This window comes from Acanthaster planci, linkage group LG16 (genome assembly GCF_054643075.1).
Source record: "Acanthaster planci isolate LZ-2023a linkage group LG16, COTS_SCS, whole genome shotgun sequence".
NCBI classification, from domain to species: domain Eukaryota; kingdom Metazoa; phylum Echinodermata; class Asteroidea; order Valvatida; family Acanthasteridae; genus Acanthaster; species Acanthaster planci.
This window is the reverse complement of record NC_141792.1, coordinates 9,593,233-9,618,825: the sequence shown is the minus strand read 5'-3', so window position 1 is coordinate 9,618,825 and position 25,593 is coordinate 9,593,233. Positions and strand designations below refer to the sequence as shown.

Below are 25,593 nucleotides of genomic sequence, written 5' to 3'. Positions count from 1 at the left end.
TAGTGAAAAAAAATTGAAAGCACAGCTGGCAAAGGTCAGGGTGTACTACTCCAATCCAGAACTATATACGAGACCCGAGCTAGACCAAGAGAGGGCGCAATATTTCTCGCAGCACAGGCTCCTTGGGCAGGAACTGCACTTGGTTCACCAGCGACAACGAAATGCATGCGTTGCAGTCACGTCGTTACCAACAAAATGAACACTCCCCAACTAATGAGGGGCTAGACATTGGAGTTGCGACGGGCCGGGGGTAGAGGTTGGCTGTAACTCTTGTGGAAAATAGGAAACAAGGAATAGCAAAAGCCATAAAGCCTCCTGGCGGACCCCCATCCTTCACTCTTGATAGGTTCAAGTATTTTAGTCTTGAGTGCTAAATCTTGTCTACCCCAGAGAGTTTTTCCCCTCCGAGCCGACAGTCAAGTGTTTCGTCCTGTTTATTTAGAAAGAATCTGGAATTCTTTACAACATTCTCTGAAAAACAGCTATAGTTTTTCTTGATATTTCAGTAACTGTTGTTTATATACAGTAATCCGAACTCTGGAAGTTTCTTTTACAGTCTTATTAATTTCTAACGTTAAAATCATGCTTTACCCTCGACGGAAGCCTATAAAGCACTTCAGTATTTGTTACTTGAGTAATCGGGCTATGTCATTAGCCGAATAGGGCTTATCTCCAAATCACAGCCGTGCCATTTTGTTTTCGAAACGCTGTTTGCCCTCCCAGGTTTATCAAGGCTTCGGACACGCCCTTCGGCAAACCGTTGCTTCTGGTCACGAGCACGATCAGCGGCACAGTGGCCATGTACGAGGTTGTCGATGGTGACGCCGACAACGGTGACGATGATGTTCGAGGTTAGTAAACCAGAACTTGTAAAATATTTCCCGTGAGATTTGTAGGCCTACACAAATCCTTCGCTAAACTCAGAGTAATTCTGCAACATGTACTGCATTCCTGTTTTTGTTTTCTTTCGTTCTGGTTTTCCTTTCCATAGTTGTCTTGAGTCCTCTATCTACGGTGTACATACCTTACGATTACTCCTCCGAGGGCAATCCGAAGTACGGCCTAGATGGAGGTGCTAGCGAGCAGAGCGCGTACGACCCGGTCAACGCTATGGCTTACACGGTTGGTAAGTTGAAAAAAAAAACTTTTCATGAGCAGTGGGGCCAATTTCATAAAGCTGCTGAAGCACAAAATTTGCTCAAGCACTAAAGAACCTTGCTTATAAAACAAAGGTTACCTCCTCAAAATCTATGTAACTGTCATTCTATAAACCAAGCGACAGATGAACACCATTCCAAACAATATACATCACGTGGAGTTTTGGCTGGTAAGCTGATTTGACAAGCAAGGGTTTTTCGATTTTCACGCTTGAGCAAAATTTGTGCTTTAGCAGCTCGATGAAATTGGCCCTGGGATTAAATTTGTTTTTTTTCCCCGAGAAGTGGTTCGGTGAATTTAACATCGACTAAAACAATAAGACATTTTTGTGGATTTTAACATTTTGAAATGGGTGGGATGGTTACTGTTTCTGTAACATTCATTTGCATATACATGTAAGAGAAGAGATGTCTCCGTGTTAATGCTCCTCCAACCAGAGTGCGCAGTTTGGGTCACAAGAAGGACAAACAACCCACTTTGTTCAGCCGCCTCAGATTTTATTTCATTGCGGAATTTTTATTGGCAAGACAAAACCCTTTTGTGACTAGCAAGTTTGCCACAAAGGTTTGAGGTTAAAACGAAGCAATAATAATTGAAATGCTATGCAATATAAAAATCTTAATAAAACGTCAAATTGTAATTGTAATAACACGACCAGAATAACTCACTGCAAGAGATAGACGCGGTTGGTGGACCTTTTTAGAGTTAAAACAAGAATGAATTGGTTTAAAGGAGTTTTAGACAGTGTCAAGTGAGTTTGAGTAAATCAGAGTTCGTGTATTGAGTACTGTGCGGACAGTTCATTCGCACTGCCACACCCTCCAGTACCGCAAACTTAAATTTTCTGTGTGCCTTGATGGTGTCGGAGGAAACTAATTGTCATCGTCGGCCTCTTCTTCCTCATCAAACTCGCCTTCCTCCTCAGCTGTTGCATCCTGGTACTGCTGGTACTCAGACACCAAGTCGTTCATGTTGCTCTCAGCCTCAGTGAACTCCATCTCATCCATACCCTCGCCGGTGTACCAATGCAGGAAAGCCTTGCGCCTGAACATGGCGCTGAACTGCTCCGAGATGCGTTTGAACAGCTCCTGGATAGCGGTGCTGTTGCCGATGAAGGTGACGGACATCTTCAGGCCACGCGGCGGGATGTCGCAGACGGCGGTCTTGACATTGTTGGGGATCCATTCCACGAAGTAGCTGCTGTTCTTGTTCTGCACGTTCAGCATCTGCTCGTCCACCTCCTTCATGGACATGCGGCCGCGGAAGACGGCCGCCACGGTCAGGTAGCGGCCGTGACGGGGGTCGCAGGCGGCCATCATGTTCTTGGCGTCGAACATCTGCTGGGTCAGCTCGGGCACGGAGAGGGCGCGGTACTGCTGGCTACCCCGGCTGGTCAGCGGGGCGAAGCCGGGGATGAAGAAGTGGAGACGGGGGAAAGGCACCATGTTGACGGCCAGCTTGCGGAGATCAGCGTTGAGCTGGCCGGGGAAACGGAGACAAGTGGTGATGCCACTCATGGTGGCGGACACCAGGTGGTTGAGATCGCCGTAGGTTGGGGTGGTCAGCTTGAGGGTGCGGAAGCAGATGTCGTACAGGGCTTCGTTGTCGATGCAGTAGGTCTCGTCCGTGTTCTCGACGAGCTGATGGACAGATAGAGTGGCGTTGTAGGGCTCCACCACGGTGTCTGATACCTTTGGAGACGGTACTACACTGTAGGAGCACATCATGCGGTCGGGGTACTCTTCACGGATCTTGCTGATGAGGAGTGTTCCCATGCCTGAGCCGGTGCCCCCGCCGAGGGAATGAGTGAGCTGGAAGCCCTGAAAATTGAACAAATTGGAAGACCAAATGAATGGATTCTAATTCTTCATTATTAGTTTACAAATCGGGCCTTATAATTTTGCGGGTGTTGTATAGGATTTTACCGGATAGAGTAAGGTAAACATCATCGGATGTTCCTTGAAAGTTTGAATGCAAAAATGTGCCGCTTGTTTCCTGCAAAGCACTGGATCGAAAAAGGCATAAGAATAAGTTATGGCAGAAAAACCTCACAGGAAACTAGAAATAAATATCATTTATCATCAATTAAATAATTGTGAAGACTCTGTTTGGCACTAGGCTTGACTGAACACACCTGCAAACAATCACAGCTTTCAGCCTCTTTCCGGACCACGTCCAGCACCGAGTCCACTAGTTCGGCCCCCTCAGTGTAGTGGCCCTTGGCCCAGTTGTTGCCAGCCCCACTCTGGCCGAAGACGAAGTTATCCGGCCGAAAAATCTGCCCGAAGGCACTGGAGCGGACGGCGTCCATGGTGCCGGGCTCCAAGTCGACCAGCACGGCGCGGGGCACGTATTTGCCACCGGTGGCCTCGTTGTAGTACACGTTTATCCGCTCCAGCTGAAGGTCAGAGTCGCCCTGGTACGTGCCGGTGGGATCGATGCCATGCTCGTCTGAGATCACCTCCCAGAACTGTCGAAAGTGGAAAGGGAAAAAGAACCGAATAATTTTACTACTCGGTGGAATCGAAGCTATTCTGCCACGATCCACACCTTGAAAATCCTTTATTTTCTCTTTCTACAATAGACATGTTTTTTTTTTCATGCATAGTCTTGCAACCAGAATGGTTAATCTTTTGAAAACAGCTGGACACAAATGTATCAAGTCTAGTTTCAGGCGCCATTCGTTCGGAATCCCTTGGTTTCACTCTCAGGTTCAAAATGAATTTTGACAGAAGATTTTGCTGGCTGGAAACTGAGTAAAGTTGACCTGGATTTAGTTTTATTGGGCTTCCATAATGAAATGAAAAGATGATGGAAGAAAATGGAAGAAGTTCATTTGTTGTTATAATAATGAAAGTTTGCAGATAGCCTGATAAATCAGAGACAAAATTGCTCAATGGAAACGAAATTTCCCTTGTCGCTTGAGATAATTACAGTATAGTTCTTATTATCCTTCTGACTAAATTTACAGGACTTAATGAGAAAAAAAACTAACCAGCTTATTTGTCCATCAAATCGACATCATCAGATTTTGAAAAAGGTATGAATCCGAGTCACATTCACTTGTGCAAATATTTCTGCACTCAACAGAGAAACGTGTAAAAGTCTGTGAAGGACGCTTTCCTACTAAGACACGTTTATCTGGGATAATTTTCTGGAGTGCACAGCGCACTTTATTGATCTTTACCTCTTGTCACATAAGGATATCAACACACTGTAGACCGGCTTCGATTGGAGCCACCACTGGCGCCTTCGCCCGTCCATCCCAGGGGGTGTGCGCGCGTGTACTAGTCAAACCAGCTACACGGCATTATTTCCTCATGCTGAGAATGAGTGGTTACAGATAAAAGCCCAGAAAAAAACCCCGGAAACTAAAAAAAATACATGTAATTGTAGTTAAACACCGCCATTTCCTTTGAAACCAAAACGCAAGAAACATAATTCACACACAGCCGCAAGGTCACTTCCACTCAAGCAACGACTGGCAGGATGTGACCTGTTGAACGTGTTTTCCGCGGGTGGTGATAACGCGTGGTGTTGGACTCAGTTATCTAGAATTGGATTTCTCTCCATATTGTGCACCAGATACATTTTAATTGATCTCGCTTTTACATACGTAAAAGCCTATACGAATGATGGAGAAATCTAGAAGGCATCATTTACCGATATTCACCACAAACATCATGATACTGGATTCCACATCGGTTAAGACCATGGAGAAATAACAAAACCACGCGACAGCCTAACATGAAACACCAATTGCTTTCCCTTGAGCCAGTAATGTGGATTGCTTGTGATTACATTCTCGTTTGGAGGGCCCCTAGTTCGTGTCATCTGGGGGAAATGAAATCTTTTTTTCGTAGTTCAAAGTCACTTACCTTGGCACCGATCTGGTTGCCACACTGACCGGCTTGGACGTGGACGATTTCACGCATTTTGAAACTGGAGTTAAGTACGGGAATTTGCTCTGTACAGGGTCACAATACACGCTTTCTCGCGCCGCAGGTCCTGCCTTGCTAGCCGTTGAGTCGATAATGCGAGGACTGTCGGGAAGCGACCTGGTTTTCAAACCATGCAGCTCCAACGCAAAAAACCTCCGCCTGAAAAAATAGTGCCGCCAAGTATAACGCTCTTATCAACTAGTGTCAGTGACTTGAATATTTTATTCCTTCGTCAAAAATCCATCATCAATGAACCCTCTCGATTTTGGAAAGTAAAGGAAAGAACAGGTACTGCCAAAACTAAAAGTCGCAAACCTGGGGAAGAACTATTAAAATATAGATAATATTAATCCGATGCCGTGATGTTCCGACTTAAGTGTAACCCAAGCTTGTACAGTTAACCTCTGGGAACCATGGACACATTCTGTAATGAAAAGCGGTGGTACAGAATAAAGAAAAATTTTTGTCGTCATAGAAACCCAGTGGTATTATCCTCACTGTGAATGGAGGGTAAATGACACATATTATGCCATTTTCCATGCACCATGGGTTTTTATGTTCATCCCTGTTCAGCCATTTGGACAAAATGCACTCGTCATGACTACTTCCAATTTATTTTGCACGATGTTTTGCCAACTTTATAGCATCTGTTTTCAAGTGTTTGAGTAGGTTTCTTTAACATTTTGCAAAGGGGAAGGGAGATTACAGATAAATCTCAGAAAAATATTGGCAGGAGACTGATGAGATGAGCCAGATTTCTCGAAATGTGCACTGCTCAGCACGTGATCTGCCTGACCTTATTAATTAGCAATCAGTCCCGTGAACCAGGTGATAGTTTAGCTGGTAACCTTACTTGCTATTATAACAGTTTAATGTTGTGACCGAGTTCATCAGGCTGAATATCTAATGCTAGTTACCAACTCCTCGAATTTGACTGACGGCAAACAGGGCCTAATTAACTTTATTTTAGTGCGCAACTTACATGTACTTGTACGACCATTTGCCAACTCCGCGACCATATTAACGTACGAAGTTCATGTTGTGACCGAATTCACTGCAGAAAAAAATTAATGCGCACTGGGTTGTCCTTGATCCAAACTGGTTAGCGGCCGCTTTTGACCTTGCCATCGCCGATGCTTCTACGGAGCCCTGGCAACCGGCACTGATCACTGTAGCCATTTTGTGTTTGGAACAGGTGGTGCGACTGACATTGGCCGTCATAAAGCTTCTTAGCTGGTTATATATGCCCCGCCCTGGTCATTTTTTATATCAACAAGAACATCCCGATTCATTTGAATCACAGTGGCGACGAGTAACGTCTGACGAACCAAACAAAATTTATTTTAATCGAAATCAGAAGAGAACAGAAAACGCAATATGCGCAAATCATTAAAAGCCTTAAGTGAAGGCAGCTGGGACGCATGGCTCCTGATGTACGGTTGTATATTTTGTCACAAATATTGCATAGGCGCGTATCTATTGCGAAACAAGCACGAACGGTTGGTCGTGCTTCCACAAATGCGGGAAATATAATTTTCATCTGCATGCAAGTATAAACTCAGTGATGTAAGAGGCAGAGGTCAGACGAGCTGGTGTATAATGGCGCCATGATGCAAATAATTGTTTCTGCTGCATGAAGAAAAAGAACACTTTTGTATGAACTATAAGGGAATTATTAAACTAGGTCGGGTCAAGTTATTCTTCTATCATCGACTCGTTTATGTTCCTTGAGAAACAACTCTATTTAAAGATAGCCCTTGTAACAGTGACAATTAATTCGTTACCCCCGATTACATTTATGGGTACGTATTTATGAAATACCATTGTATTTGTAAGACACGGCGTTTTCATTGAAAGCTAGACAATTCTAGATAACTGGTGAAACATCGTAATACAGAACGTAGAACCAATTATGCAGTTTTATAGAGAGATAGATCTCCGCTGCCTGTCATATTTTACAGTAGGCCTACTTCAGACATATTTCGGGCGACACATTTGCAAAAGGTGCTGTTTTGAAGTCTCACCCCCAATTCCATGCGATTGCAGTTGTTTGTTCAAACAAGAATGTTCAACGTATGGTAGGATGATTAAGTTTAGACACCCAATTCCGCTGTTCTTAATACAACGCCGGATGGAATCCATTCTGCAGGAAGTCGGTAAACGTGATAGGTAAAGAGACTCCACAAACACAGCTCAGTGGTTTCAAACACAGTGAGCTAGCTTCCTTTATTTTGAATTTATACCGTTTTTTTGGATAGAGTTACTTACCTTAAGGGGTGTTTGTTACAGATGTAAAGCTAGTTGTAGCCTAACTCCAAAGCACGGTTTTGTCAAATCATGCTTTTCTTAATACCCTGCCTACGAGGGCACTGATGTAAAAGTTGTAAACCCTCAGATATAACATGTACAACTGACACAAGGCACTTGTTGAATGTGATGACTTCTGTCAAGGGGATTTAGATGGGCTGGTGTGTTGCCATATCCACATGTACTTTCTTACACTGAGCATTTAAGATTAAGATTTTATGCTCCTCTCTTAGCATGATAATGTAGCTGCCCCCTCACAGGTAAGACTGCAGACCGACGGACCCAATGCAAACAGATTCTCTGGTATACAGCAACACCAATAAGCCATTTGCCAGTTAAATTTGAATAAAATCTGGTACACTGAGTTCTTTAAATTCACGTAAACATAACAACTTGAATTCTCCATTCTAAAACCTCGTGATTCGGGGCAAGCTTTTGCTTAATTACGTAAGAGACGCCTTGCAACAATACACTGTTCTCAACGGATAAGAACGGCACAAAGGAACCAGTCCATTCCAGAGACGGTGGTCGCTATGCAAACGCTTGCCCCAAATTACGAGGCATAACAACAGTGTCTTTTGTCTGGGGAATTCAAATTGTTACGTTTCTATGCAATCAGAAAAAAGTGTGTACCAGATTTTATTCAAATTTAACTCACAAGTGGCTTAATCCATTCAAGTTTTTTGACGTGCTTCCAACAGTATTATACACTTAGATAATTGCTGATTGTGGAACCCAATTAAGATAAATGAAAAAAATATAGGACGAACATTGGATTTGGAAATGACCCTCGGATTGGCCAGTCACTGTATTACAGTTAGTACTCAACTCGGTTACGGGTGGGTAGCACTGGTGTTGTTACTTCATGTGGTTGTGGTGCTTCGGTAAGCATGGCCAAATTATAGATTTTAATAGTTCAGTGCTTGCTCTGTACGTCGTCATGTAGGGAAGGCTATGTCGTTCCCATCCAATGTGCATGAGCAGCGTACTTTCACTGTCACAGAATATACCAAGAGCTGCTTTTAAAGAGAGTTGCGATATGAGGGTCTCAATAAATGGAGCCGAAATGTTGGATTATGAGTCAATGCACATGAACAGTTTGCACACAACAGCTGCATGCTATACTGCAAACACAATGAACAGCCATTTTGCCTCCAAAGTCTGAAGCAAGCGCTCCTCTTTCGATGAGACGATGAGACCTCAAGTTTTAAGTGCATTATGTCAAGTAATTAAAAGATATCTTTTCTTTTTCGGGGGAAATCCAGGGAACAAGTTTTTGCACATCATGGACATCTCGGACGTCACTCGCCCGACCATCGTCCAGCACGAGCAGTTGCCAACCACCGGCAATGACATCGAGCTCTGCGGTGGCTTGATCGGTGTTGCATTGGACGGTACCCCGGGAACGCTGAATATGTACGGTCTGTACGACAGCCAAACTGGCCAGATTCCCCTCGTGCAGAGTATTCAGGGTAAGCGGGAAATGAACACGGAAGTGATGGTCCGTTAATGACCCAGCGAGCAGTCACGTTAAAGGCATATTGCCTGGATTTTCCCCTAGGAAAATAGCAAACATTCCTCCAAAATGCACTTTTTCCCCCATAAGGTACAGAAAAGATACGTCCAAAGTGACACACTTTCTTATATAAAAGTGAGACCCCACCCCGTCGTCTTCCTTACCTATGAATTTAAGAAACCAGACAATTTAAAGTGAACGAAAATTGTCTTGGGTATCAGACTGAAAGTGTTGGAAAAGCTTGACATGGAATTGAGTCTATTGGACCGAATGAACGCCACTCTTTATCACATTATCTCCGTCAAACTTAAATCGCATGCATTGAATTAACTTTTCCCCGTTTTTGAAACTAGAGTGTATGCATTCCCCGAAGATTCATCTGAAGGGCTATGATATTTGCAACTAATTCAAGTTGTGCCAGCTATTCAACTACTATACTTCAAAGATACAGAATTTCATGATTGGTTTTAGTCGGCAGCAGGCCAGACATGTTGAAGTTCACCCCGGACTGCCGGACCCTGCTCGTGGCCAACGAAGGTGAGACCGTAGAGGACTCTGGCTACATCGTCGACAACGAGGGTTCGGTCACCATCCTGCGCCTGGATGGCTCGGGGTGGGTCGTCAACAGGACCGACCTCGACTTCACCTCGTTCAATGCAAGGTGCGTAGTTGTTAATTCGATTCGCTTGAGTTGAGGGTCTGTTAGTTAAAACATCCATCCCTTTGAAATCGCGACAGCCCCATTTGGCCTTATAAATATGCCCCAAAACATGAGCATCATTCAGAAACATTGGATGTAAAAGTAAGCCAAAGCAGAATTATAGTAGCAAGGAAAATACACTTCAAGAAAGACAGAACAGAATATTAGCCTGAAACGTTAAACTTTAAAACTTGCCTTGTTGAATTTCCCCCTTCAAGAATGTGGGTTTTGCTTTCACACCAAAAACGTAACAAAGGCAGAAGTGAACGGTATGTCGAACACTATACACAAATTCGTTTGCCCGGATTAGCTTGAGCTCGTATTTGGATTACTCAAAAAAAGGTTTCTAAACCCAGTTACTAGTGTGTGCATGGCGGGCACTTGTTTTCCAGTGAAAAGCCCTAATTATCTTAATCATTTTGCTCAAACGATGGAAACACGTGAGTGAAAGTACTCCAGGCCCTTGTCAGAGCCCACACATCTCAGTGCAAACGTTAGTATTAGTTTCCATAAATACATATCTTCCTGTGAGATTGTATTCCATGCACATACAGGGCCTCTGATTATGTTGGGCGGGGCGTTCGGTGGCCTTACCGGGGACAGCTTAGCCAGAACCTCACCAGCTTCTCTCAGTCTCTGGAACCGGAGTACATCACCATCAACAAGGACGCAACCAAGGCGTACATTTGCCTTCAGGTCAGTGGCATTGCAAGGCTCTTCTCACAGGGGGAAGAGTTCCCACAGGGGGCGCAGTTGCCCCCTCCCCTCCAGCTACGCGCCTCTGTTTGTTTAACGGACGGCTATTTCATGAATCTTGTAAATCAGGTGTAGGCCTTTGCAGACACTAAAGCGAGGCATACCAACACATTACACACGGCTTGGCGACAGCTCCCCCCAAAATTCCCCACGGGGGAAGTTGTCTTACCCCCCCACCCAGCTAAGCCACCGCTCCAGATACGACAGATTGTTGAGCTCTGTTAAATTCGATCTCGAGTCGATCTCCTTAATTATTAGTCTTGGCTCAGTAAAGATGTTGGTAATTTGCCCACTGTTCCTGTCTGCTCGCACACACTCCCCTGAGCTGGGTGCTGATAAAAGGCTAATTGCTTTTCCTACTCATTCTCTGATATCTTGCTCTTTCAGGAGAACAATGCCATCGCTGTCATCGACCTGAGAACCGATACCATAATCGATATATACCCGCTCGGCTTCAAGTCTTGGAAAAGTCTACTGCTAGACCCCAGTGACAAAGACGGAGGTAAAAGAAAGCTGGAAGGATTTTGTTTGTCAGTTTTGGATTGAAAAGACTCCATCAATAAGATCAGGTTTACGCTAGAATTGCGGAAAAGACGCGTGGAACCACATTTAAACAAAAATTTCCTCATTTTGCTTGAAGGTATAAACTTTGCCGCGTATGACATCTACAGCATGTACCAACCCGACGCCATCAAATACATGGAAGTGGGCGGCGTCGGCTATATCCTCACCGCCAACGAGGGGGACGACCTAGGGTACGAGGCTGGCGGAGACACCTGGGAAGAAGCTCTAAGAGGGGACAAATTCGTAAAAGGTGGGCGATTTAGGACTCTGCAATATCCGAGGATCTGCATACATACATCATGCATACAGTTTTTGTGTATCCTATTGCCAAACACGTGACAAACACGTGACAGTAATCCTGGCGAAGGTGGATTCAGGCAGAAGCACCTTCTGACATTTTGTTTTAGACAGTGATGACATCGATTTTTAATATTTCAGATAACATGTTGTCCAATACTGTATCAACAAATCTTCGGCAGGCACTAAGTGATGACGCGGCTCTTGGTAAGCTTTAGCAGGTTGCTGCATTTAGTCATTGATGTATGTCTCAAATAGATTCTTTGGGGTTGGTTTCAGGTTACCTATTTGAAGCATCTCACGAATTGTTCGTCATGAAATTGCGGACGGCTCGCGATAAAGTCATGGGGGATGTTTCCAGTTAAAAAGACATTGTTAAGAACTGGTGGCTCGTTGAAACAGTCGACGTTTCGATCGCTGAGATGTGATAATTCTCATAAATATTCTCCATATGGTGAATTAGATTCTCACTTTCCCATAGGTCGCCTACAGTTCAGCACGGTGGACGGACGCAGCGCCCAGGACCCGAGTAAGTTCGACCGGCTGTACTTCTTCGGCGCTCGCAGCTTCTCGGTCTTCCGGGCCGACGACATGTCCCTCGTCTACGACAGTGGGGACGAGATGGAGCGGAAACACGCCATCTACTACCCGGAAGTCTTCAACGCCGGGGGGAAATCCGATGACCCAGATGACGACACGCCCGAGGACATGTTCGACGGTCGTTCAGATAACAAAGTAAGGCTGAGTCCGAGTTCTCTGGCTGCGGCCTGCAAAGGCACGCAAGTATTTGTAAAAGCAACAGCTGCCAGCCTATGGCTGTCATAGATGCGATTGTCATTTCAAGCTATAGCCAACGAGTTCAGACATAGCTCAAAAGTTAAGAGGAACTTACCAACAAAATGAACGCTCCCCGCCGACAAGGCTCAGGGGGTGCTTTTGCTCAATTGAGGCGGATAGACCGTTAATGCCATTGTGTTCCTTTTTTATCAAAGGGAGTGGAGCCGGAAGCCCTGGAGACAGGCGAGTTCAACGGCAAGCGACTGCTATTCGTCGCCCAGGAGCGGACCAGCTCCGTCATGGTCTACAGCTTCCCAGGCAACTCGGTTATACCGTCCTTCGAGTCTGTGTATCGGGCGGGCGGTACCAGCAAGACGTTCACCGAGCTCCTGAACGACCGAAACCTAGGCGATTTGGGACCGGAAGATCTACGGTATGAGCACGGAGTACAGTACAGGCTTCCCTTGGTGTGGATTATCATGGCTCATCCTTGTGTATAATGTGTTTTTTTCTCATAAAGAATATTTGGGATTTAGTAACTGTTTGCGATTGGAGATTATAATCTCGTGAATCTGGTGTAAATCCAACTGTTGAAATAAGGATGGTTGTGCTGTGTCTTTAGGCAAGGCACTTTACTCCGTCTCTGTTGCCTTTCATTACACCAGTAAGCTCGGCTGTGCATCGATGGGCAGAAGCCTCTGTCACCCTCAGATCGCAGATAAACTAATTTCCCTTTGGTCGTTCATTTACCCAATGAAACCGCCAGAGGGCTTCCTCGGAGCTTTGACAAAATTCTCATCATCTTCTCACCGTTTTCTACCCTCACTCGGTCTCCACTCTAGCTTCATTCCAGCGTCAGACAACCCAAGCGGTAAACCGCTTCTCTTGGTGACCAGCACGCACAGCGGAACCCTCTCTATATACAAGGTGACCGAAGCGGTTATCACGAACAGCGACCCCAGCGGTAAGAGAAAAACGGGCGGATCCATTAGGAGGGCAAGGGGGACATTCCTCTTTCCAATAGAAGATCCGTTTTATTGCATTGAACGAAATTCTTGGACTATTCCATTTTTGTCATCCTTTAATTATAGCGCTTAGAAGCCTCAATAAACTTTCTCATTCCTCAAAAAATGCCATATTGACAGTCATTAACTAAACCCTGAAATTTTTGGCACACCTGCATGATCGAAACTATTGAGCCTGAGCAAATGTGGTTTTAAATGTGCCCTTGAACTCCGAAATGCTCACAGTTTTCCTCAAAGGCCTACTCACCGTTTTTAAAGCTTTACCTCCCGGACATTAATTTCGCTTTTTTCATTTGTTTATAGGTGGCAGCGACCGGATCGCCTCCCCACGGGTCGTAGGAATTGTTACAGCTTTGAGTTTATTGGCACCTCTGATACTACACCAGTCTTAATTAAACTAAGATATCTTTAAACGTATTGCGCTGAAGGGAATGGCCGAAGGTGGCACTGCTTGTAGGCCATGTATGCCATCAAATGTGCTGGGTTTTTAGCTCTTTTTAAGCAGCGCCGTGATTGAATGACAGAATTTCCCCCCGTCATATCAAGCGCGGAAATAGATGGTATTGGGAAAGCTGCGTTGGATTCCTGAGCTGCAGATCAGAGGATAGTGTGAAGTTTACATTGTGATCTTGATTATTCATACTTTCAGAGGTCAACCAGAAAACATGAACAGAGATCAAAATATGCCCACCAATAAATAGATCATTGCAAATTCATTATGGTCAAAAAACGATTTTTTAATCATGTCCGTAACCTACATAATTGCAACGTAAAAGGAAACGCATCTATTCTCATGCTGAGAGGAAAGGCAGTGTGATTTATATCTCACGTAAATAAACGAGAATCATCCGTAAAATCATTTAGAGCAAGGTTCAAAATGACAAGATTCAGTTCTATACAGTTTTTGTGGTTCGTTGTGCGTTGTAAAAGTACAATATCTGATGAGATTTGAATATTTATGGAAATTATCATTACCGCTAATGGGTCATTAGGGAGACATTCCCATAAGAACGTGCACAAAAGTTTTCCAACTTTACTGTCCCATAATTCAATATTCCCTAGTCTGAACGAAACTTTGTATGTTTTCATTTTAGACCCTAATCTATCATCTCCCAAAATATTCGGCCTCCTTCTGGTAGTTTGAAAATAGGGAGACACTGAAATGTCTCCCTAAATGCCACTGTCTCCCTAATGCTGGAAAATTTACCACAAAATGTCTCCCAAATGACCTATTTGTAAATATTGGAGTTTTTATGAAATAAAATAATTTTTACAAATAACAACTATTGTAATGGAAAAGTTTCTTATCATGCGTTGTCCTGCAACCTTGTTCAAATTAGCACAAGTAACATTATCGTACAAACGTCACTCCGTCACATTTTACATCATTAATCTGAATGAGCGAACAGGGGAACTGGTCAATAAATCTATCTTGATAACAGGTTGGCTATTAAACCAATGCACTAGTTTGTTCTACAGTTTAGAGCGCCGCGAATTCCGAAAATACAGAGTAATTGTTACAACTTCCAATCAAGCAAAATGTAATGCCATAACAGAGAACAAGCTTTGTCGTGACCGAGTGCCCTTCTACCAACCTGACCATTTTGGACGGACCTCGACGTTAGAGAGAAGCGTGGACTGAAGAGTGGTTAAGGCAGCGTTCTCTATCATCGTCCGGTTTTCCTCGCGCTGGTAAGCCCAGCAAACGTTGGCCGTTGGATTCGCCGGGTCCAAGACGATGGGACTGGAAAATGGAGCCACAAAATTAGCTGTGATCAGCCAAAGACTTGGGATAAAATGCGCTTTAAAGAAAAAAATTGTCACGCCAGCGTAAATGTATTAAGCATGTACAACTTCTTGTAGTCAGTTGGCAGTGGCATACAATTGCGACGGCTGAATTTTCGATTGGCAGAGTTGTAACGACTCGAGTCAATGACTCAACTCCAGTCCAACTCGAGTCATATTTTTTGGCGATTCGACTCGACTCGAGCCCAGACGGGTAAAAAACTGTAAATTACTGCAAGCAAATGACTTGAATCGAATCGACTCGAGTCCCTCATCGGAAGACCTGACTTGAGTGACAGTAAATAAGATTGGAGTCCCAAAAGTAAAAACAAATTGTGTTCTTTGTGAAAAATATTTGCCATGACTTGCACTGTCAGTTTATAATGCTCATTCAATATGTCAAGGGTAAGATGCGGTGTGACCACGTTGGAAACACACAGGTAAATTTAAATAGGCCCCAAATTGACTTTCTTGTTTTAATTTGTTCCAAACTTGGTGACTCCAATTGACTCGAGCTAAAGACTTGACTCCGCTCAACTTTTTGGCCTAATGACTCGACAACTCGAGTCACTACGTTTGAATGACTCGACTCGACTCCAATCATAACGTTGCAGTGACTCGACTCGACTCACAAAAACAATTGACTCGTTACAACTCTATTGTTTGGTTCATTTCCCTTCGACTAATGACATCAATGGTCGTCATGTTTTGTGAAATGATTAATTTTAATTGCTTTGTACGGTATTTTCAAATTAATGGTCCTTCACAGGCGACCGTTAGCGCCACTGTACTCTGTTGTTGAAGAGTACAGCGCACAACTCCACGCACACGCAGCCTCAACACATGTATCCTAGTCATCGGTATAGGCTGAAAAAATTGTTTCCAAGTATCGAAGGCTATTGCAAAAGCTTGCTGCATCTTGTACAAATTAAACATGCTTTGCCAATGAAGGTCCCTAAAACCTGCAGTGTATACAAACTCACTTCTTGAAACGAAGTGTTTGAATCGAAATCTCCGCCAACGCTTCATCGTAATACCTCGACCAGTAGGTTCTCAGCTGGCTGAGATCACACAAGGTCTCCAGGACGTCCTTCAACCCTTGGGCCTTGTAGAAACGGGAGGGCTTTCCAGCTTCCTCCCAGCAGTGGATGGTAATCAGCTCCAGCGGGTAGGACTTCCGGAGCGTTGGGGGCAAGTTGGTGTACGCCCAGTACTTGACCAGGCGGATCAGTTCCTTCACGTATCCTGGCTGATTCTTCACGAAGTCCCGCTGGTGTTCGACCAGGGAGGCCGAGTAGAACCCACGATCGTAGCCACGCATCTCCAGCATATCCTCAAATAATTCTCCTATAGAAAAAAACAAACGCATCGACCTTTTCCACTTTCCCTCATTTTTGTAAACACTCTAAAAGGTTGCAATATGTTGACTTGCTTAACCCACATCTGTCCCTTATTGCTCTTAATCCAAGTTTGCGTCTTATTCCAAGTTAGTGACTTCGAAGTCAGGGTTTCAAGCACTTGAAAAAGTCTGCAAGGGCAGGACCGTAATACGACTTTGAAAACTGGAAGCAATCCTTATCTTCTGCAGGGTATTGATTTAAAAATTGGGACTAATAGTCGATAAAAAATAAGCGATAAAAAATTGCTATGGACATGCTCATTTCCCATGAAAGAATGTAAAACGAGAACCGTAAGTGTTCCAACTGAAACAGACGGCACAAGAAATCCAGCCTTTAGTGCTGCTGCTGTGTCAAGTTTCAGGAAGGCAAGAGAGAGTCAACTGCCAGCATTACCCAAGGAATCATATTCTGCAATGTTATGGGCCGTGGGAAGGAGATCAACATCTACCACTCTCCGACGCTGATCCACACTCGACTGAACTTCTATTGAGAAGTTGATCAGGTACGCGTCCCTCCTGATGATTTTCACGGAAGGCAGGCGTTTGAGGGCGCCCTCCAGTTTCTCCAGAACGTCTCCGAGTTGGTCCCTGTAGCGTTGAGGGGTTAACTCCCCCATGGAATGCATGTCAGGCGGGTTGATGAAGGCGACCAGGTCCACGTCGGACAGATCTTTCACCATGGTGCCCTTGCCCAGCGATCCACCCTTGAAGAGTTGGAGGGATAAATTATATAATTGTTACAACTGAAGCGGGTGAAATGAAGAGAGCAACCGAATCTGGGACTGTTCACGCGAATGAAATTCAGCTCTAGTGAAGGCTGGAATGACTGTAAGCAATAAATGCGTGTTCTATCAAACCAATGATGATCAGTTTTCGGTGAGACACAATGCTTCGTGGGAGGACCAATGCAATTTCAATCTCATTTGTATAAAACAACATTTTTTGATTCGCGGAAAACAAAAGTGTCCCAGCCTCACTAGATGATTCTCAAGTCATCGGAGTCACCTTTGAACTGAATGTCTTTTAAAGAATCTCGCACAATCGAAACCAGTTGGAACCCCCAGCATAATTTCACCAAATGATTTACATTTTTGTCAGAATGTCAAACTGAGTGATATGTCCAGACAGCAATCTCTTCCTTTTGACGCAAACCAAATAACACACTTTATTTATGTGACATTGTGACTTCTGCAACTCAGTAACGTAAACTGAGATCGAACTTGTTGGAGGGGAGATTTAGTCTCAGTCAACGGAATTCAACATAACATGGTGGACATTGTATAACAACCGGTTTCTCGAACAGATCTTGATTTGCCCCACTTTCAATGGTTTAGCTTAGCAGCTGCTTGCCATAAAACACTGGAACCACAAGCAATTACCGTTACCTTGATAACTTTGCTGACGTCGAACAAGCTTTTATCTGTGGAGCAAATGTTGTGGAGATACCTGACTACGCCGTCCACAGCTTTACGGCAGTCGGCGTCGAACTCTGTCGTTCCAAGCTGGATATTGTCGTTGTACCAAGTCTCCAGCTGACGCGGATGCAGACACCATGGCCCATGTTGAGCCGATGGGCTGTCAACCCCGCACTCTGTCGATCCGGACAACAGCCTATTCCCCATTATCCTGAAAGGAGTTGTTGGGCAACCTCTTTGGGTTACATGGCCGGGACTGTCTGAGTCCAAAGTCAAAACAGGCTTCCCAAATATTTAAAAACTTTCTTTTTGAAGTTCATAAAAGACTGAGCTCAAATTCGTCTTGAAAATTCAAATCTCATGTTCAATTTCGCACTTTGTTCAAGCAATCTCATTTCCACCCGTATTTCTCTTTCAGACGCTTTCCTGGTGGTGTTGCACGATCATTTCGACAGTGGTTGCAAAAAATAGGACATCTACTGTTTTTCACTAAAATGCTTTTTTAAATACAAGTCGAGCAAAAATATCAGCTTTTCTTTGACTTGTGCAATTTCTGCAGTCGATAGGTACAATAGCGTTAAACATAAATGACTTCGCAGAATCTTTTCACATAAATATCAAGATTCGGGTATGGGAGAGTAAAGAGTTTTTGGGTTTCCCCCGGCAGTGAGATGACTAAAATTATATTTGTGCGCGTTGAAATAACTGAGTAGTTGGACGGATGGATGGGAGTCAGCGCTATATTTGGGTTTAATTTGTTTCGTCTAATTCCTCACTTAACTGAAAGGCATATTCTTATTGGTCAGGAGCCTGTCACGTGGCCAGTCATGAGCAGTCGATACAGCAGCGCCTGGCTGATCTCACAAACTTTTCTGGTGTCACATGAAAATTAGAATCCTTTGAAATATGGTCCTTTCCTTTCTGTAAAATTGGTTGCACGTTCACACTCTTCACTCACGTTGGCGCTTGAGTCTGTATTTTGAGAGTCCCATCTTTACAATGCATTGACTCATCGCGTTCTGCACCACACCACCCAGTCATGCTACGACGCTAATATCATACCAGGAGATTGTTAGTGACTGTTTAGTTTACGACCATAGAGCTATAAAGAGCTCTATGTTTGCGACTATTTGCGAGTGGTGCAAACCATAACAAAAGCTGGAGAGGTGTCTGACAAAAAGTGAAGCGGTGACTTTGTAGTTTTTCTGAAACCTTGTAATGACTTTCTGACTTAAAGGTTATGCTTTGATTGTTGAAGGCCGGTTAAGGAGAATAAATGCTGATGTTACTGCGCGAACATTTTACTTTCAAGTCCATATTTACTACCTTTTTTTTACAAAATAATTTTTTTAGCAATTTAAACATAGGTAGTGTTATTACAATGATAAAGAAAGAAAAGACTTCGCCGTCCATGATTTGTAAGGACCCTCACCACCATGACCTTATCAACATACATGCGTATATGTTATCTAGAAATGTTTTGGAAAAAACACACTGGGGAAACACGACTCTACAATCATGGTTCTGGTCAGAGCATTTTATGGGGCAGCGCGGACATCTGGGATTCACGCAAAATGGCAGGAACCGCGGAGGTGAAAATATCGACTTGAATCAAGTTGGACTAAAGTTGCTCCTCCCTAGTCAGCCTCATTTCAGCTGGTACGCACCACACAGTCGTCGCGCTCGGCCCGGCAGCTCGCAAGAGGCGCACCTTATTTGATAGCCTTTATTGTACAACGTGTGTAATACGTCACCAGTCAGTATCCGACTTGACGGAACCAATCGGACCCCGTCGGTGATATGTAGTTATTCATAACTGCATTTGAACGACATGATCTTGCATGATGTATACGAAATTTTCACCAGTCGAAGTAGTCACCAGACAGTTGTTTTCAAGGGCGCGGTGAAACTCCTGGATGTCCGGGCTACCCCATAAGTAGTCTTGGTTTCAAGACGTTAGTGCTTGATAGCGAACAGCATGTATAGTGCACCCCCAACGAGTCATAATTAGATTGTGCGCAACCTGTGCAAGGGCGCTCTTCAACAGAAATAAAACAACTATCGATCACTGACGTCTTTTGCCAAGACTACCCCATAAGGGGAAGTCCGAAAACTGTCGGAAAACTGTCACTAGCTGTGGGAGACTGTAATCTCAAGACGGCCAATAAACTCATTTTCTCACAGGAAAGTAAGTTGGTGTGACACAGACAGTGAACGTAATTAAAAACAATACAACACAAAACAAAACTCGACGAAAACCAAACACGCTACAGGCTATCAGATGTAGGGCATATCAAATTTAGGTACATTGTGTACATTTACATGCAAGTCACTATGTCATGTAGTCATATAGTCTGGGCACTCTTCTCGCATTGTCTTGCTGTCGTGCCCACTTCTGTGTTTCCAAAATAGTTCAGAAAGTAATCAAGCTCGTGCTACCTTATAATTGAGTAAAATATTGCAGATGTATTTACCGAATAGTATCTTTCCGAGTTCTGACGATGAATGCAGCCTCCTAACGTTGCGATTCGTGTCCTCTAGGACAGACGCATATTCAGAACACTTTTCGTCGCTGGTGCCCGCACGAAGGCAACGACAAACATGACAGCCATTCAGGGCACCGGGCAAAAAATCTGGGAATTTCCCGATGAGAAATCGCAGCGCCATCATCGTGCCGGTGTCACGTGATTCCAGACTCGGCGTTTGAGAGGACAGCCTGCTGCGTCATGTTTGCGGAGGGGCGTGTAAGGTCAAGGACTGTATTGAGCAATGTATGAGTAAAGAACCAAATGACTTGCATGCAAATGAGCGGTGTCAATACATGGGAAGGAACTAGATGACCTCAAACACGTTTCGTATGAAATTGCTACTGTACAGCTAATCAAATCATGTTTTGTTAGAAACCCGATTTTATTGGTTTGCTGGGACGGGACACAGAGAGAAAATGATGATTATTATGAGTTGGATATTTCCTCAAGCTTTTTTTCTTAACATGGTAAACTGTGTGAGAGCGTGAAGAGAATTCCAAATGAGTATGCTTGACTCTCAATGCGGCCCCAGTATAGTGTTGGGTCAAAAACTAGTTAGCTTGATGCATCACTGTCGGCAGTGCAGTCAGTAATTATCTTCGAAAATCAATGTGCAAGGAAAATCCATGTATTACATGTTGGTCAATCATGGGTTTCGATAACCGTTTTGTAAAAATGTAAATCATTCATTCCCTGCTACGTATAGACATTATTAACACAAATAGATTGAAAGGCGATTTGCATAGTTATGTCTTAACTCAAACAACTTAAGAAATAATAACGTTCTGGTAATAATCATAGAACTTGTCCAAAACGTTTTCAACCTCTGAAAGGTTTTGATTGTGCTTTGAATGGAAAATTATATTTAATTCATAAACACCTCAGAAAGTCTCTCTATTATGAAAGTGCAACTTGTCTGTGTTTACGCAACTCGCCACGCGCACGCCAATTTGACAATTTGCACAAGGAGTATTCCACTGAATGGACCGGACTGTTTGGGAAAATTGTTGAGGAAAATCGCCGAAGATTCATTGACTTCTTTTGGTTTTCTGACAAAAAAGTTATTTATGAATGGGAATAATTATGCGCTTGGCCGGTTTTAAACTAACGTTTAAGACCGGTCAAGCACTTATTTATTCCCTTCATCATACATACCTCATATAGTCTTATTATTCAACAACGTGCAACTTGACCATGTACATGTATTAACATTTGATAATGCCCGCTGAGAAGTGATAATGCCCGCTGCGTAGATCACGCTGTGGCGCCTGGAAACAAGACAGTTTAATCGATTCTGATTGGTCAAAAGTCTGTCTGCATGCGACTTGCCACGCGCGCGCCAATTCCATATAAGAGAGATTCTTTTGGACATTGTACAAGGAATATACCATTAAATGGAACGGGGTGTTTGGGAAAATGAAAGCAAAGTTCTGAAACAAACTTGATGGAAATCCATCATATATAGATTTCTTTTGACTCTTTGACTAAAAAATGTATTTATAGGACCAAATATGCGCTTGGCTGGTCTTAAACTAACGTTTACGATTGGCATATAATGCCCTCGCCTACGGGTCGGGCATAAGTCAAGTACATTCTCCTGAGCTGGGCTCATGGCGCTGCTTACCGCAAGCGAAAAGCAGGCGCTTACCAAGCAGAAAATTCTGTGCTTACAGCGAACGTATTTCACGGGTTAGTGAGGAATTTCGGCTTGTGCACATGCATATACAACCCTTAACTAAGGATTCTGTGCTTAAAAGGTTAGCGTAGAATTTTTCTGCTAGCGCAGTTGGCGCAGAATGGAGATCGTAAGCGTGAAATTCTGCGGTAAGCAGCGCCATTAAATTGGGCCCCTGTCTTACAAACGTAAAACAGTACATTTTTATTCCCTTTTTAACAAGACGGATTTTACCCTAGTTTTAATTGATCTTGGAATCAAAGTGTCCAATGTAAGATATGTGGAAGCTTATTCTGAGTAGAGAACGTTTTCCAAGAAAGTATTTTTTTCACCCATACGCTATATAAATAAGCTATGATTTCAAGTCGTTCCAAAGCGACCGCACGTTTCAATATTAGGCTATTTACAATTCATTACTAGTAGCTTATATTTGCTCTCGACACTTTTCCAACTGTCAATCTAGGGGTCCCTCAGGATGAAAATAATTGGTTGGAAGCTCAAAGATACAAAATCGTTTAGTTTGATATTGTTGATTCTTTTGCTTTTAATTTTGCTTTTCTCTAATTTTAAGAGATTGTGTAATTCTTGAATGTTTTTGGATCATGCTGTATTGAGTTTTAATTAACATAGGAGCAACTACAGGTAACAATCTACTGATTCAAAGTTATGGCTGCAGCGTTGCTATTTTGGAGAAGTGGATGGAGCTCTTTCTGGAATTGCTAGTTCTCGGCATCATTACAAAGAAAGTCGTAGGGGTCCCTTCTACCCCACCAATTCGGATAGACGATGACGTCGGTGAGGAGCTTGGACTGGAGGGTCGACTCGGCGGCGCTCTTCAGCAGCTCGATGTTGTCGCCTTTCTGGTACACCCAGCAGACGTTGTTTGTTGGATTTGCAGGGTCCAACAAAATGGGGCTGCATGGAAGACACGAGATTGGAAAGATGCCTGGTGTTTAGAAATAAGTGGGATACACTTAGTTATTGGGCAGTTCAAGTTGCGTTCGCACTCACAAAATTGAGTGGCCAGACGGGGTTCTAGAGCCATCTAGAGCCACGTAACTTCTCCTGCTCTGTGTTTATTTGGCATTTTTTGGGGGGGGGCTCGACAAAAGTTAGGGGAGGGGGCTAGAGCCCCCCTTATAACCGCGCCTGGACCTTGCATGGTATGTTGCTTTGGCAATTAACAAAGAGAAGTCCTCTATGTGCGCACATCACGAGGCACTGACTTGCATTTTTGATGGTGATCATGTCACTAATCACTGAAAGGGGCATAGTCTTGTTGTTGCCAACCTGTGTTGAGGTGGCGCTAAATAGATGTTACGCCCCAACTATGGCGTAGGACCCAAATATTGATGGGGAGATTCAAATACGATAGTGCTTTAATTTATTTTACTGTCGCTAGGGCGAGCCTAATTGTAGTTGTGATCTTCCAAAGTGTACACATGTAGTTGGGACGATTTGTATTTGCAGCGTAACAGGATGATCGGTTATGCGAGACATGCAATTAGTGCCCACTACAAAATCTGCAGCACTTTAAAGAAGGCAGAATGGCTGTATACCCAGATTGATTAACGTAGATCTATTCCTTTAAAGCACATCTGTCTGACAATTTTCAGCACTTACCACATTTTCTGCTCGTCACTTATTCCAATTAACCCATCCACCTGAACTAGCCCCTATTAATGATGCAGTCAGTGTATTCACTCACTTTCTGTGGCCAAGTTTGGTGATCGATTGTTCCGCCAATTCCTCGTCGTACATTTCCGTCCAGTAGTGCCTAAGGACCTGGAGTGCCGACAAGAACTTGAGGACATCTTTCAGGCCCTGGACTTTCTTGAAGAGGGCAGGCTTCCCCGTGTTCTCCCAGCGGTAGATGGTGATCAGCTCCAGTGGGTAGGACTTCTGGAGCGCTTGGGGTAGGCATGTGTGCGCCCAGAACTTGACCAGGCGGATCAGCTCCTTGACTGTACAGGGTTGGTTCTTGACGAAGTCCCGCTGGTATTTGACCAAGGAGGCCGAGTAGAGCCCGCGGTCGTAACCACCCAGTTGCATCATCTCTTTGAAGATGTCTGAAGGACCTTTAACGAATGGCAACGCGAATGAACAAGATAGTAAATCAAAGAGACAATGGATTCTCACTGGAGCAGCACTCTTGCCCTCGCCTGTGAGTAGGTTTGCACTAAGCCTCGGTTTGATCTTGTGGAGCCCCCTCCTTTTTAATTATTGAATGATGTAAGTTGTTGTATACATGTATTTGTGCAATTTAATTATATATCATGGGTTTTGAGCCCGAGTTTCAGTCTGTACTTCAAGAAAGATAAAAAGTCCCTACCAAGGGCATAGCCGGAAAAGTTGTCTGCTGTTGGGAAGAAATTGACTCTCAAAGACCGCCCACCAACTACAAAGTCGAAGTTAACTTGGTACGCGTCGCTCTGTCTCATTATCACGGAGGGGACAGCACCCAGTGCCTTTGCCAACTCATCGATGAGTGACTTGAGTTTAGCCTTGTAGTCTTGCACCGACGAACAGCCGATAGGTACCAGATGGGGCGAGTTGACGAAAACCACCACATCTATGTCGGTCAGATCTTTCGTCGCGGTGCCAGTGATAAGGGAACCTCCCTTCAAGACAACACAGTTGGAAATGTGTCAAAATAGTGAAATCTACAACCAGTCAGAAGCCCCTTTGAGGTCAGTTAGCCTCATATAGCTTGGAATTGGAATGGTACAGGCAGCGACGCTTGGACACTGAAAGTACAACCAGCCTAAGTGTTCGATCGTATTTTAGGATGAACATAAATACAAGCTTAAAAGCAAACTTCAAATACGTTACCTGTCAGGCAATGATATTTCAATGTTAAATATCTTTACGTCAACGATAATTCTGAAAGATTAGGATCAAGGAGAGCATAATGGAACCAGTCTAGTCCAGAAATGGCGGTCGCTATGCAAAGGTTCGCCCTGAGTTATGAGGTATAACGAAATTGTCTTAAGTCTGGAGTATTCAATTGCGATCAGATAACTCAGAGTACCAGATTTTATTCAAATTTAACTCGCAAAGGCCTTTATTTGTGTAAGTATTAAAATAGAAAATTTTTAAATGTTTTAAAAATCTCAATTTCTTGTTTAAACTTGCAACAAATAAGATGGTCCAAGCAGGAATCAGACCAGTTTATGTCGACTAAGAAATTGAGCTATGCATGTCTTACACAGGCATTGTTTTGTGGTATACTTACTCAAGTAGTCTTGCGTACTGACGCCCTGACCCTTAACCTGCCACGTATCATGAATGATCTTTTGTGCACTTGACTTTGTACTATTATGTGGTATGACAAGATAATCATTCCTCGCTTCTCAGCCTATCGAGGGTGTTACGGTGTGCCAAATAGTACAAAGGTTATCATCATTCAAGTTTGTGTCGGCTGGATTTCGACCAATATCTCCGTGTGTCATTGTGGAGACGTACTAGAAAAGGGGCTCTTTAATTGGCGACCATGAAAGTGAAGACTCACGGCTCACCTTTATAACTTCGCGGACGTCAAACAAGTTTCTTTTGGAGCAAGCCATTCGGCGGGCCAGGGCGATGAGGGCAGTGTCAATAGCTTCGAGGGCGTCGGTTTCAAATTTCTCCAGTCCTTCTCGAATGTTCAGGTTGTACCATTTCTCGAAGTAGCTGGGGTCAAGATCCCAAGGATCAGACCCCACTGAAAACCAGCTCCCCATGATCTCAATCGGAAGTGTTGTTTTCAAG

General features: G+C 43.8%; 3 protein-coding genes across 5 annotated transcripts in view; 1 reads left to right on the top strand and 2 right to left on the bottom strand.

The window, feature by feature from the left end:
- LOC110982645 (uncharacterized) overlaps window positions 1–14,324 on the top strand; it is a 22,742-nt gene extending 8,418 nt beyond the window's left edge. Inside the window, exons 10-21 of the mRNA XM_022241216.2 lie at window positions 724–851; window positions 992–1,126; window positions 8,672–8,878; window positions 9,394–9,583; window positions 10,177–10,318; window positions 10,766–10,880; window positions 11,019–11,192; window positions 11,381–11,446; window positions 11,721–11,974; window positions 12,232–12,449; window positions 12,859–12,980; window positions 13,345–14,324. Of these exons, the coding sequence (XP_022096908.2) occupies window positions 724–851; window positions 992–1,126; window positions 8,672–8,878; window positions 9,394–9,583; window positions 10,177–10,318; window positions 10,766–10,880; window positions 11,019–11,192; window positions 11,381–11,446; window positions 11,721–11,974; window positions 12,232–12,449; window positions 12,859–12,980; window positions 13,345–13,433 (1,840 nt within the window). The 3' untranslated portion in view covers window positions 13,434–14,324. The remainder of the gene's footprint in view (window positions 1–723; window positions 852–991; window positions 1,127–8,671; window positions 8,879–9,393; window positions 9,584–10,176; window positions 10,319–10,765; window positions 10,881–11,018; window positions 11,193–11,380; window positions 11,447–11,720; window positions 11,975–12,231; window positions 12,450–12,858; window positions 12,981–13,344) is intronic.
- LOC110982646 (tubulin beta chain-like) lies at window positions 1,635–7,382 on the bottom strand. 3 transcript variants are annotated; one of them, XM_022241219.2, is made up of 3 exons: window positions 7,368–7,382; window positions 3,293–3,628; window positions 1,635–2,978 (listed from the first exon to the last, which is right to left on the bottom strand). In XM_022241219.2, exons 2-3 carry the CDS (start codon window positions 3,467–3,469, stop codon window positions 2,031–2,033), a joined length of 1,125 nt encoding a protein of 374 aa, XP_022096911.1. In that variant the 5' UTR covers window positions 3,470–3,628; window positions 7,368–7,382; the 3' UTR covers window positions 1,635–2,030. The 3 variants fall into 3 exon arrangements, with proteins under 3 accessions (XP_022096911.1, XP_022096909.1, XP_087003300.1); XM_022241217.2 differs by lacking the exon at window positions 7,368–7,382 and adding an exon at window positions 5,037–5,206; XM_087147174.1 differs by lacking the exon at window positions 7,368–7,382 and adding an exon at window positions 4,346–4,360.
- Window positions 13,758–25,593, bottom strand: LOC110982656 (2'-5'-oligoadenylate synthase 2-like). Its single transcript, XM_087147595.1, has 8 exons — window positions 25,362–25,593; window positions 24,176–24,464; window positions 23,552–23,921; window positions 22,564–22,758; window positions 17,611–17,896; window positions 16,620–16,929; window positions 15,810–16,173; window positions 13,758–14,785 (listed from the first exon to the last, which is right to left on the bottom strand). Exons 1-8 carry the CDS (start codon window positions 25,563–25,565, stop codon window positions 14,629–14,631), a joined length of 2,175 nt encoding a protein of 724 aa, XP_087003721.1. The 5' UTR covers window positions 25,566–25,593; the 3' UTR covers window positions 13,758–14,628.